Source organism: Gossypium raimondii, chromosome 2 (assembly GCF_025698545.1).
Source record: "Gossypium raimondii isolate GPD5lz chromosome 2, ASM2569854v1, whole genome shotgun sequence".
NCBI classification, from domain to species: Eukaryota; Viridiplantae; Streptophyta; class Magnoliopsida; order Malvales; family Malvaceae; genus Gossypium; species Gossypium raimondii.
The window spans coordinates 31,080,119-31,093,654 of NC_068566.1; the positions used below are offsets into that span (position 1 = coordinate 31,080,119).

Consider the following 13,536-nt stretch of genomic DNA (forward strand, 5'->3'; position numbering starts at 1 on the left):
AATCAGATACAATCACTATTCTTTTAAGGGTAAAATATAAAGCTTTAGCTGCTTCAAGTAAATTGAAGCAAAGTAAACTACAAATGCAAGAACTATGAAGATTATACTTTGTATATTACATTGTTCCCAAAGAAAAATAAGTACTATTCTCTAGTAGAATAGTATCAATGAAAATTACTAGCTTACTTCCGAAAAGCAGATATAGTTGTCTAGATCTTAGAGAAAAACATTTAGATTGTAACAATTAGTCCATTAAACCATTGCTACATGATTTCACAACTACATTAACAACTACAAATAGTGTTTAATTCCAAAATGGAAAGAGATAAGTACAACTGCATGAGCACAGAAGGAACAAAGGGGTTTTTCATCTTCACAGGCTATTATTGATTAGCCACTCATTCAATCTTGAATAACAGGCATCAGCAAACAAAAAATAATGCTAATAACATTAATGAATGGCTATTAAATCAGGAATCAGGAGTACCCATGCCCAACACTAAAAGGTAGGAATTGGAGGTAAGTAAGGAAGAGTAGGGACGAGAGGTAGTGTTAAGGAAAGGAGAAAGGAGACAAACACACATGTGCTCTTTCTCCGGATGCACTAAGCTGCCATTGGAGATAATTCCCTTGACATGATCCTGCTAATTCATTCATATTCATGTCAAAACAACAGAAAGCTTTTTCTTTCTATAGAGCATGACAAAAGCCACACAAATCCTAGTAATTACATAAACTCGGATCAAACTTAGAAATTCTTAACCCAAAAAAGAAAGCAAGAAAGACCAAAGATCTTCCTTACCAGATGCAAAACATCAATAGAAACAAGCCGCGCATCTTGACCTTCAATTGTTACCAAAAGAACATTTCTGGCAATATCCGCCGTGGTTTTGTTGTTTACAATCTCTTGCCTGTTAGAATATTGTAGGTAGACCGTTTTGCCTCTAACCTCTGATCGGGACTTGGATCGGTGGAGGTGGATTGGGACTTTGATCGGTGGAAGAGGGGAAATGGGAGTGGGAAATGGGAGGAGGGCACGGGGTTTGGGACTTTGATCGGTGGAAGAGGGGAAATGGGAATGGGGAAATTGCACTGTATTAGTGTATTTTAAAAATAAAAAAATATATGTAGTGTATTTTAAAAATAAAAAAATATATGTAGTGTATTTTAAAAATAAAAAAATATATGTAGTGTATTTTAAAATAAAAATATATGTAGTGTATTTTAAAATAAAAATATATATATGTAGTGTATTTTAAAAATAAAAATATATGTAGTGTATTTTAAAAATAAAATATATATGTAGTGTATTTTAAAAATAAAAAAATATATGTAGTGTATTTTAAAAATAAAAATATATGTAGTGTATTTTAAAATAAAAAATATATGTAGTGTATTTATAAAATAAAAATATATGTAGTGTATTTTAAAAATAAAAATATATATGTAGTGTATTTTAAAATAAAATATATATGTAGTGTATTTTAAAATAAAAAATATATGTAGTGTATTTTAAAATAAAAATATATATGTAGTGTATTTTAAAATAAAAATTTATATGTAGTGTATTTTAAAAATAAAAAAATATATGTAGTGTATTTTAAAAATAAAAAAATATATGTAGTGTATTTTAAAATAAAAATATAGTTTATATTCGGTTTATTCAATTATTTGAAGCATGAAGATGCAATATTTTTCTTGAAAGATATTAATTTTGAACTTAAATCATGATAATAAAAATTATGGGATTTGTGAAACAAATTAGGGAATTACCTTTCTTGTGAAGATATAGAACAACCCCAAATGTGCAGAGAACTTGAACCAGTTGAATCAAAGACTCTATTTTTAAGCAAAAAATAAAAAATAAACACAACCAAAAAAGTAAAAAATAAAAAATTATCCTTTCTATATCCTCGTTATTGTTTACCATAGATCTTTGAGAATTTTTTCTTTAGTGTTCATCTTATGGCTTTCATCCATTCGTGATGTATTATTCTTATTTTTATGAAATTATATTATTATATCTAATTATATATTTATGGTTTTATATCGGTTGACATTTAAAATTAAAATAATAATAGATGGTAAAGACACGAAATTTTGTGGAGGAGATAGTACCTTAGCAACAAAAGTCATTTGGGATGATGAGTCGACGTTGATATTTTGTGAGCTTTTGTGAATGAAGTCAATGCTGGTAATAGACCAACAACTCATCTAAACTCAAAAGGATGGGAAAATGTCATTGCTCTTTTTCAAACAAAAACACAAAAAAATTATAGAAAACCTCAATTGAAAAATAAGTGGGATACATTAAAAAAGGAATCGAGGTTATGAAGGGAGTTGCTTAAGGAATCTACAGGTATTGGATGGTGTCCATCTAAAAAGACAGTCGATGCTACCGAAGAATGGTGAGCTGCAAAAATACAGGTTAGTGTTAACTTTATCATTATTTTAATGCATAAATTTTATTGAAATTAATAATTTACTATTATAAAAATCTTAGTATAACATTTAACATGTTAAGTAGCAAAATCTTGATTTTAAAGGATTTAAGAAGAAATGAATTAAACCACGATTGAATGAGTTAATATGGCAAATGTTTGCTGGCATTATAGCCACTGGAGAGAATGCTTGGGCACCTTCGTCTGGTGTTCTTCCTAGTAGGGTTCCTATGGGAGATGATGCACCTAATAAGGGATTTGGTGATTCAGATGAACATAGTAACGAGAATGAAGGTATTCCTCCTGATGAGGTACCATCAAACCCTTCTCATGAAATTCCTAAGCGAAGAAAGCAAACACTTGAGGCTGTACACGGTAAAGGAAAAAAAATCAAGTTCAAGTAGAAAATCATCAAGAAATACATTAACTACTCAGATTGAGAAATTGTGTGAGAGTGTGGCTAGTCCAAGGAAGTCAGTGAATGAAATTATTTTTTTCTCACTCTCAATATACCATTTCAAATGCAATGGATGCTTTGCGTGCTTTGGGAGATAAAATTCCAAAAAAAGATGAACTATACTATTTCGCCACCAAAATGTTCCAAATACCGGTGAAACGAGAAGTGTTTTTGAACTTAGATCCAGATGATAGGGTTTGGTGGCTTCGACGTGAGTATGCTGAACAAAATCCAATTGCATCATTTTCATCCTTGGTAGCAACATCCTCATTTCTTTTCCAACCATACCATCAACCACCTCCACCATAAGCTCCTTAGAATTATTATTGTAATATAACTATACTACTTTTTTATATGTAAAACTAATGTATGATACTTTTTATGTTTGGTATTTTTATGCTATGCTTTTAATCAAGTTTCTGTGTTGTATAGAATGCCACGAAATATTAATTTATTTTCATTTGATTACTTTTGCAGGTTATGGATGAATTTAACAATATGTATAATAGTTTTGATATGAATTATGATACCCCCGAATTAAGTGAAGAAGCTCAATGAAAATAGCCACAATTGTTACCTAGGTTGAGCACAACAATTATCATGAAGAGGAAGAATATGTGTTAAGTAGTGTATTGGTACACCATGAAACTTATTTTACTATGCTACTGCGTATGGATTCAAATTATACAGGTCAAATGTGGGTGGACGAAGTATTAAATGGGCACGATGGTCGTTGCATGAATAGTTTTAGGATGCCAAAAAATATATTTTACAGCTTGTTGCATGATTTGCAAACAAATTATGGCTTAAAGAATGGGAAAGTATCGGCGATGGAGAAGTTAGCATTATCATTGTACATTCTTGGATATAGAGAATCAAATTCAAATGCAACAGAGCGATTTCAACGATCTGGGGAAACTGTTAGTCAAATTTTTACTAATATGTTGCATATTTGCTCGAATGGGAATAGACACGATTAAACCCACTGAAGGTCAATTCGAGGAAGTACCGAACCATATTCGACATGTTACAAGATATTGGCCTCACTTTAAGGTAAAATTTACACAATCTTTATATTTTTAAAATATAAATTATTTTAACTTTTATCTCATTACTTGTATTTATTTTAAAGGATTGTATTGGGGCCATAGATGGAACACACATAAAAGCATGCATTTCGCCTTCTTGTCAAATACCTTATATCGGACGAAAATGTGAACCAACTCAAAATATTATGACAGTTTGTGACTTCAACATGTACTTTATTTTTGCATTTCTTGGTTGGGAAGGAACAACACATGATATTAGAATTTTTTTGCAAGCACTTAGAAAACAAGAGTTAAAGTTTCCACACCTCCACCAAAGTTGAACTTTAATTTTTAATTAATTTTACATAAAAAATATTAAAATTTTTAATTTATTTTTAAACTTGATATTGTGTTTTACTTTTTTGTAGGAAAATATTATATTGTGGATTCAGGATATCCACAAATGGCAGATTTTCTAGGTCCATATAGGGGGAACGATATTATTTACCTGATTTTCGTCGAGATAATCATCAAGTATCTGGAAAAAAGAAATCTTTAATCATGCCCATTCTTCGTTACGCTCTGTGATTGAACGAACATTTGGAGTGTGGAAAAAAATGGCCAATATTAAGAGATATTCCAAGTTATTCATTCAACAAGCAAGTTTTAATAGTTATTGCAACAATGGTTTTGCATAATTACTTTCGAAGACATGCTTGGTCAAATGATGAGGATTTTCGAGAATTTGAGAATATACCCGACATGCCAGTCTCTTCAGGCCATTTTGATATAGTTGAATCGAGTTCTTCTAACAGAGAAAGTGACCTTGAAATCACGATGTTAAGGGAAACCATTGCAACTAGTTTAATGAATCCATATTTATAAAAACAATTTGTATCATAACCTAATTTCTAGTAATAATGAAACTTGTTATGTCTTATGTTACTATATTTTTTTTATTAAAAATCATCCTTTTAGATACTTCAAAATTTGATCAAAGTATAATGTTACTATTTGTGAAAATAATATTTATCATTGTTATAAAAAATATTTAACTATAAAAATTAAAAATAATTATCATTTTATCTAATAAATAATTTAAATTGATTATATAATTCATTAAAATATTAGAAGATACATTTTAATATTTTATTAAATGAATTTATAAATTCACATATTTTAATAATTTTAAAAAAGTAAAATAATTTTAAAAAATTCTATTATATATCAATTCTAATCTGATGTTCTTAATAGTCATTTTTTATTCTCACCTTACCGCTACAGCTAGGTTTGAATCTAAACACATACTCCACCATTGTTTCTAATCTCATCGCTACAGTATCCAATCTCACTACTACAGTAACTAATCTCACCGCCACCGCTATTTTTAACCTCACTAGAGGTAAACACACCGCCCATCTAAACTAAGGGTGGGTTTGGATGGGCGGTTGGGTGCGATGCGTTTAGCTTACTTTTTGTCTCACGCTATAGTATCGCTACAGTATCTAATATCACCGCCACAGGTTTTTTTACACTAACCGCAGGTAAACGCACCGCTCATCCAAAACTCACGCTAAACCTAAATTTTTTCTCAAATATATGGACAAAATGACGAATAAAATTAAAATAATAATAATAATAATTTGAATGGTGTCGCGTGGGAATGCGGGACAAATTACTCGCAGTCCACGTAATAAAAGAACCAGAAATCCTTTTCCTTTGCTTTGCTTTCCCTTTCATGGTATAAAACAAGTACGCATCCGACCATCGTTCATTTTTTTTTTTGAATAATCAGGAAAAACCCAAGGAGTAGAAGATGGAGAACGTGGAGGAATCGACGAATGAAATGGAAGAAGAAGTAGGGAAGGTGATGGAGCAAGCCAGAGAGTTGCAAGAAGCAGGCGCTGGCCTCATATCCATGATATCCAACGACGAGCAATCTCTTCGCCTAAAGGCGAATTCTCTCGATTCCTCTATTCGCCACCTCCGTTCCTCCATTACTACCGTTCTCTCTCAGAAGCTTTTGGATCCCAAACTTGCAGACAAGGTAAACTCCCCACTTTGCATCTTCTTATTTCGTTTTTCATTTTTAAATTTGGAAAAAGAAACAAATCCTGAAATTTGGATCTGAAAACAGCTGGAAGAGGATTTACAGACAGCGATATGTATTATTACCGATGGAGACGCTGCTGGTTTTCTTCCTGCCAATGCTCAGGGTATAATAATTTCTTTCTTTTTTTTTTCTTTTAAAATTTTAGTAATTTAATTTTCCTGGTATTAGAGTTATGAATTGATTAATAATGAAATGGTAATTGGGGAATGGCAGGTTGGTATCTAAGGATGTTTCTGGGACCAATCAGTGTTCGTGCATCTCGCAAAGAGATCCAGTTGAAAGCTAAGGAGGAATATAACAGCTACAGAGTAAGCATTACTTCACTATAACCCTTCTTTTCTAAAATTCGATTCTTTGATTTTCTTGTTTTTGGCATCCCAATATGTTCTTCAATTTTACTATTGCATCAACTCAATATGCACATACATATAGCCTCATTTTTGCATTTAGTTACCCCTTACTATTGTATATTTAGACATCTCAAAGTTGTAGTTTAAGTTTTTCTGATTCATGATCTATCCGTGAATAAAGTTTTTATAAGCAAAAAGAGGAGATATTTGAAATTTAACTATATATTCTTAATAAATACTACCTCCCTTCAACAGGATAGGACTGCCTTAATGTTTATTCTTTTTCCATTAATTTTGCTTATTTTACGATCGTGGATATGGGAAGGATGCTTGCCTGCATTTCCAGTTCAGTTGTACGAGGTATTTTATGAATTATTCCTTAGGGTTTTTGTTTGAGAGTCAGTTCCTTTGTTATTGGTTTAATGCTGAGTATATGCTCTGTTAGGCATGGTTGTTGTTCCTTAACACTGGTTTGGCTTTGCGAGAGAACATATTGCGAGCAAATGGAAGTGACATTCGTCCATGGTAATTGCATGCCATCTTTTTTTTTCTTTTCAAATGTTTTCCAAAAGCAAGCATGTTTACTTTCTAGTTTTGTTTTGTATAAATGGAACTTTATCAAGAAAAATGAATTTGTAGTGTGCAGTAATCTTGAGATTATAGTAACTCGAGAGATGTTTTAATGTCAATGTAAATGGTGACTTGTGGCAAAGATCATATTGGAAAATGTGTTCATACTCCTAGCACCTCTCTACTTTTTGTTACTCTTGTATGGGTCACTACATGCTTTTAAATTAGGCTTTCTTGGTTTGTGATGTAATGCCTAGAAAGGTACACATTGGAAAGAATTCAGAAACTAGTTTCTTTGTTCTGGTGTATGTTTATGCACTAATGTTAATCATCCTTGCCATGTTGTATTTTCCTTTTGGAGTAACCATATCATGTTAATGATTCTCTCCTACCCTCAAGTTGGTGGACTTGTGCAATTGTTTAGGACTATTAGATTTGATGGATGCACCGTACAGAGTGCTTGCTTGTGTGTGATTATGTGGGTATATGGAGATTGGAAGTTAGTGAGTAAGACACTTGAGAAGGGTTGGACATCATAAGATCGTCAAACTGGAAAGAAAGGACTTAGGAAGAGGGAGGTCGTTAGTATGGTTTTCTATCTTATTGTAATGATGACATTGTTTCTCATTAAGTTTTGAAGCATGGAGCACCCTCTCAATTGTTGATGTGAAGACACAAAAAGACAATGGTGTCCATTATCTTGCTAATTTTATCCTTTGGTTACATTATTAGGATTGATTTTAGTTTTGGTTGTAACCATTTTTTATATGCTCTAGGTGTTTTATCCATTGTTATCCCTTCCTTTTTGAGATCAAATGTGTAGATCTTCCATTAGGATATGGTTATTGGCCTATTGCTCATAGTTTAAAGCTTGGCATGGTCGCTTATCGTACTTAGTTTAAACTTCTTGACTTGTCTCGGCTACAGACCAAATTGGTATGAGAAAGAGTAGAGGTTGTTATGTACGTGCATTTTGCTTGGTGTATAGCCCCTTCCAATTTGTTCGGTACATTAGTTGCAACCAGTGTTGTTTGAATTGAACCGATTAGTTGGACTAGGAACCAGTCGGGAGATCGGTTTGGAAAGTGACTTTGAACTGGATAGATCAGGAACCAATATGAACCAATTGAATTGGCTAAAAAAACTGATTGAAGAGGGGGATTGAACCAGAATTTTTAAATTTTTTTATTTTTTTTGAATTTTTAATAATTTTTTAATCGGACTAGTCGGATCGGTCAGACTGGTGAATTGGTGGCTTGATCGGTTCAACCACCGGTTTGATTTAAAAAACATTGGTTGCCATTACAACATGTCAAAATTAGTTGTTTTCAAATAACATTTATGGGTGAGAGAGTTGTCATAACCGATTTTCATTAGAGGTCCAAAATTAAGAAAAGAGTTAGGTGTTAATTGAAAGAAACTGCAGGTTTGGCGATCTCTACTGTAAAATCTAAAAATTTTAGTGGCTAAATGACAATTAGTTGGGTTTTAATTCTGGTTTAGTTACGTTGAAACTGACTGGTTCCTGAGTGAGAAACATGATGATGTTGGCCATTGGTTTTGATGGGGTTTTTAGGTGACCGCGCATGTAAGATTATATATAATTGAGAAGTGTTATTCCGGGAGGAAAATTCTTCTCAATTCTATTTCATTTTCTTCTCTTCTTCATCTTCTTATATAGTTGTTTCGAAGAAGAAAAAGTTCAAGGAAAGCTCTGCATGGAGCGATGAACATGAGGATTGAGTTTAAAAAGATGAGAATCTGAATTGGTAAGTTTCTTAATCTTTCTGTAATCGTGGATTTGAGAAAAAGAGAAGTTAGGGGTTTTTGTAAAATTTGAAAGGTTTTCTGTAAGTTTCTGGATTCTGGATTTTAAAGCATGAATGCCTTCAAGTTAACTGATATACTTGGTTATCATGCTTAGCTAACCAGAATGGAGGAGACTCTGGTATTTGGAAAAACTAAGCTGACAGGGAGGAAGGACAGCAGGTGAGTTTCTGTACTCTACCTTTGGGTGTTTGTTGGTTGTTGTGACGTTTGCATGCTCTGCACTGAGTTTGGTCTGAGTCTGGCTGTATACGTGGCTGATTGGAAGGGCTATTCATGCATATAGCTGTGCAACTATATGAATGTTTGCAAGTATGTTATCTGAATGTATGATATGGTTGCGTAATGATGAACTAATATGTGACGTACTCCATGTTATAATTGTGAACGTAATGTGTATGAAATGTATGTTTATAAAATGTGGAATACGAAGGGAAGTATTTGGCAGGTTAGTTGAAGATAGGAAAATTGGCATAATGGAGGAATGGACGGATGGAATGAGGATTGGAGTCACTGAAATACGAAATGGTCTGGCCTTGCAGGCGAACACTTAGGTGCTCGAATTAACAAGGAGGATTTGAGGAAGTTTGGTTGGATAAATGGTCTATTGGCTCGACGGAGTGGCATTATGGAAATGATCTACTAGCTTTATGGAGCGACACCATAAAAATGGTCTATTGACTCCTTGGAATCGAAAGTCCACGGCTGGTCATGACATGATCCAGTGGAGGATAGATTCATCCTTACGGCAAAATGAAGTCCACCAGGATAGTAAAACATGGAAGCCCGTCGGGGCATATATGTGAAAACCACTATATGACTCGCGTTTATGGCGTATTAGAGCGCTAGCAGACTTGCAGATAAGAGGCTTCACCAAAAAGCGAAGGCAAGAGGAATCGGGGAAAGTGTCTTGTGCATGGAAATTTGCAAATACATATCCACCATTAAGAGTCCGCCAGAGGTAATGAACAAGCCAATATTGGTTTTGAGAAAGCGAGACAATTTTTCGGATTCTCTTTCCAAGTGTTTCTTGGCAAAGAGGTCACTAGAAAAGGGAAGTCCGCCAAAGACTATCTTATGTGTAATGTCCACCAAGGACTAATTGTTCTATAAAGTCCGCTAGAGACTAACGAATGAAGAGGATGTCCGTTATGATTATCTAGGGTTGGGAAGTCCGCCAAGGACTAACGAATGAAGAGGATGTTCGTTAGGACTATCTAGCGTTGGGAAGTCCGTTAAGGACTATCTTATAAATGAAAAGTCCGCCTTATACGATCTAATGAGGAGATAGTCCGTTGGGGACTATTTGTTGTTGGGAAGTCCATTCGAACTATCTAATTAAGGGAAAGTCTAGTGAGACTATCTTACATAAGTCATATTTTTTGGATTTATTTATTTCAAAGTTTTAATATTTTAGATTAATAAAAGTTTGACTGGGCCTAAGGAGGTTTATATTGCAAGATAGTTGATTAAGTCTTAGTTTAGTAATTATTTAGTATTCAAGTAGAACTTAGACATGCCTATAAATAGCTAAGCATGCCCAGCCACCATAATATGGATTATGTTTGATTTTTTTTGTTGATAAAATACTTCAAGGGAGATTTTCTTAGAAGACTAGTTTCATATTTCTTTTTTATAGAGCTTTTGTTTCATTCATCAAGATTATGGAGGAGGTTTATTATAATTTCATTTTGCTTAATTCAAGTCAATTGAGAGGGTTGATTAAAGGCCAATATAGTTATTTGTTAGAGCAAGTTCACCAAAGGAGACTAGGCTATCCATCCAATGATTTGTCTTCAACACCATTCATCTTCTTTCTTCTTTTCATCAATCCATCTATAATCTTTTGTTCATTTTTTTTTGATTCTTTGTTTCCATTGTTTTATTATCTATTTCTTGTTTGAAGATTTCATATTTGAGTCCTAGAACTTTGGGTGTAAAAGCTACTCTTGCAAGAAGTTACTTAAGTCGCAAGAAAAAGTCAAAAACTTTGAGTTGATTATTCGCGTTTTTAAAATTCAATCTTGAGCTTCCGCATCAAATATAGAGTTGAAGGTTTTCTGGATCAGATTTAAAGAAAAGGATGGGTTGTTGGATATGAGTTTAATGGGGTTAATGAATAGAACAAATGAAGTTGGTTGTGACTACCATGGTTTTTGTCAAGATGGAAATTGGAGGGTTTGATGCATACGATGGCGAAGAGAGATTGGTAAAGGCTGCTATAGAAGGGTCTACCTTCATATTTACCATAGAGTTACTACCTTATTTATTGGCTATTATTTTATCCATTCCTTCACGCATTTGATCAAACAATTGGGTTTTGGTTTCAGCAATAATTTCATCAACATGCTGCAACATATGATCTAGCGTTTGCTCTATCTTTGTTTGCATATACTTGAGCTTCTTGCGTATTTTTACTCACCACTTCGCCAACCATTTTGCCATTGTTGAGGATCATTGGCTCTAATGCCAAATTGTTACCATCATAAATTTGGGATTGATAGTTCAACTCACCAAAGGGAGACTAAACCGTCATAAATTTGTAATCCCTTTTTCTGGTTTCGCTAAAATTTGACTTGCCTTTGTTTTATTAATCATCCTTTTTAATAGAGATTATTATAATTAAAGAAAGTAAACAAAGTCCTACTAAATCCAACTTCTATTTAAGAGTCCTAAAACAAGTTATTTTATTCTAAGAATCCTACCCAACAACCTCTCGTAAGAGTCATACCTAACAACTACTAAGCGTCCACAACAAAGGTCTTATCCATGACCATTTTCTCCTTGTTATTCAAAATTATTCCCATCCACTTAGTAAAGCCGTTTGTAGCCATGAAGCTTCTATAATCTTGTGGAATCTTCATTCTGATTAGCATGTTTGATGATTTTGTTGAACTCTTTATTTAGTCTAGAATATACTATGCATTAGCCTGGGAGATTTTTTTTTTTTTTTTTTTGTGATGGTGTTAGTTAATATCAAAATCTAAACATCAAACGTTCATTCTCAGTGTGTCTATAATTTGCGTTTGCACTTTCTTGATTAGCCTTTCGAATTCATTGATGACTAAATGATCATTTTGCAGGTGGATATACCATCACTATTTTGCTATGGCTACTGCCCTTGTTAGTCTCACTTGGGAGATCAAAGGACAGCCTAATTGTGGTCAAAAGCAGGTCATTGTTCTACTATTGTTCACTAATTATATTTTCCATGTCACCTGATTAATAGTGTGTTAAAACCTATTCAGCGAGGTGTAGAACTTTTCCTTCAATGGGCTATGATGCAAGGAGCTGCCTTGCTTCTACTAAATCGATATCAGCGCCGGAGACTATACACTCGGATTTCCCTAGGAAAGGTGTTATTTCTGTTTATGCATCAAAAAAAAAAAAAAAAAACTATTGTTTCCTGCGTACATCGTTAACTATTTTTGCATATAATCTATATAACCTTGGTTTTGAATCCTCTTTTGTTCCTTTGCATTCTAGAAAATATCACCCTTTGTCTTCACAGTTATGGAGAATCGGTTCTAAATTCTAATCTTTAGTGTGTTACTATTTTCAGTCTAATAGCATGAATGTTGCTCGGAGAGAAACAACCGGTGTAGATTGCCAGTTGTGGGTCTTATGTCCAATACTTTTCGTTATGCAGGTAAACCAAGCTATCTTGTGACTGATTGATGAGAATGTGTAAATGGGACCATGTTCATTTCATGTTGTTATTTTACCACTCATTATAAAAAGGGTCTAAAACCTTAGTTCAATCTCCCAATTTTGTAGTGTGATAATATCTGTATGATTTCCATGATTTCTTACATTTCAGGTCTTCAAATAACTTAAGTCTCTTTTTTGGTATGAAATTCTGACTTATCGTTGCCGTTTGTTAGATATTATGTATCAAATCCCTGAATGTTGTGCATAGTGCTTCTTTAGGATTTAACTTTGTTATGTTGTTATTCAACATTTCTTAGACATAAGTGCTTGCATGATTCCAAGGAACATGATTGTAGGGTTTTGAGGCATATGTCGGACTACTACTGCTGAAGACTGCATTTGCCCGCGTTGTTACAGAATGGCAGGTAGGTTTCCCGTTTTCCCCGGCTTCTGGCATTTTATCTTTCCTTTCATCCATGCAATAAGAAAAAAGAAAGAAATGAGATGACGAGTGATGGAAAGTTGGGTTTTGGCAGATAATATTTTGTGGGATCATATTGGTAATTCTGGCTGTTGGGAACTTTATAAACACGGCACAGACATTGATGGCGAAGTCAAGGTTTAAGGGAACGATGAAGAAGAGTAAGAGCAGGCGGGAGTTATATTAGAGTCTTGCTCTTCTGTTTATTTCTTAGGATAATTCTTATATATCTTTTTTTCCTTTGAGAAAAATTTTCACAAATAATTTGGCTTGTTTTGTAATTAATTTCGTTTCACAGATTAAAAGCCCAAAAAAGGGCTTTTAAATCTTATTTTTTGTCAGACATTAGGTTGTTGTCCTTACCTTTTAATATTTAATAATGAAAGTCACGATTAATAACACTAATTTTACACTTTTAAAATAGAACAAAAATAGTACTCACATGGCCAATATAAAATTCAAAATCAACTTTCACTTTACTTTTCTAGCATTTTATTTGTTTACTTAACCTTTTACGCATCAATATTGACCCACATGAGTAATTTTTTAATTTTAAAATGTCACATACACCAATGTTGTTAAATTATTTTGACATTATTATTAATTGGATTAAAAGAT

At 33.2% G+C, this 13,536-nt stretch overlaps 1 protein-coding gene across 2 annotated transcripts; it reads left to right on the forward strand.

Annotated features, from left to right (window-relative positions):
- The first annotated feature begins 5,641 nt into the window (after nt 1-5,641).
- Nucleotides 5,642-13,323, forward strand: LOC105788133 (uncharacterized). 2 transcript variants are annotated; one of them, XR_001131888.2, is made up of 11 exons: nt 5,642-5,973; nt 6,064-6,142; nt 6,253-6,347; nt 6,645-6,749; nt 6,835-6,914; nt 11,870-11,960; nt 12,035-12,142; nt 12,349-12,435; nt 12,607-12,635; nt 12,794-12,862; nt 12,974-13,051. XR_001131888.2 is itself a non-coding variant. In XM_012614868.2 (10 exons), the coding sequence occupies exons 1-10, from the start codon at nt 5,743-5,745 to the stop codon at nt 13,103-13,105; spliced, it is 1,077 nt and encodes a 358-aa protein (XP_012470322.1). In that variant the 5' UTR covers nt 5,651-5,742; the 3' UTR covers nt 13,106-13,323. The 2 variants fall into 2 exon arrangements, 1 of the variants encoding a protein (XP_012470322.1); XM_012614868.2 differs by lacking the exon at nt 12,607-12,635 and having other exon boundaries at nt 5,651-5,973; nt 12,974-13,323.
- The last annotated feature ends 213 nt before the right edge of the window (nt 13,324-13,536 follow it).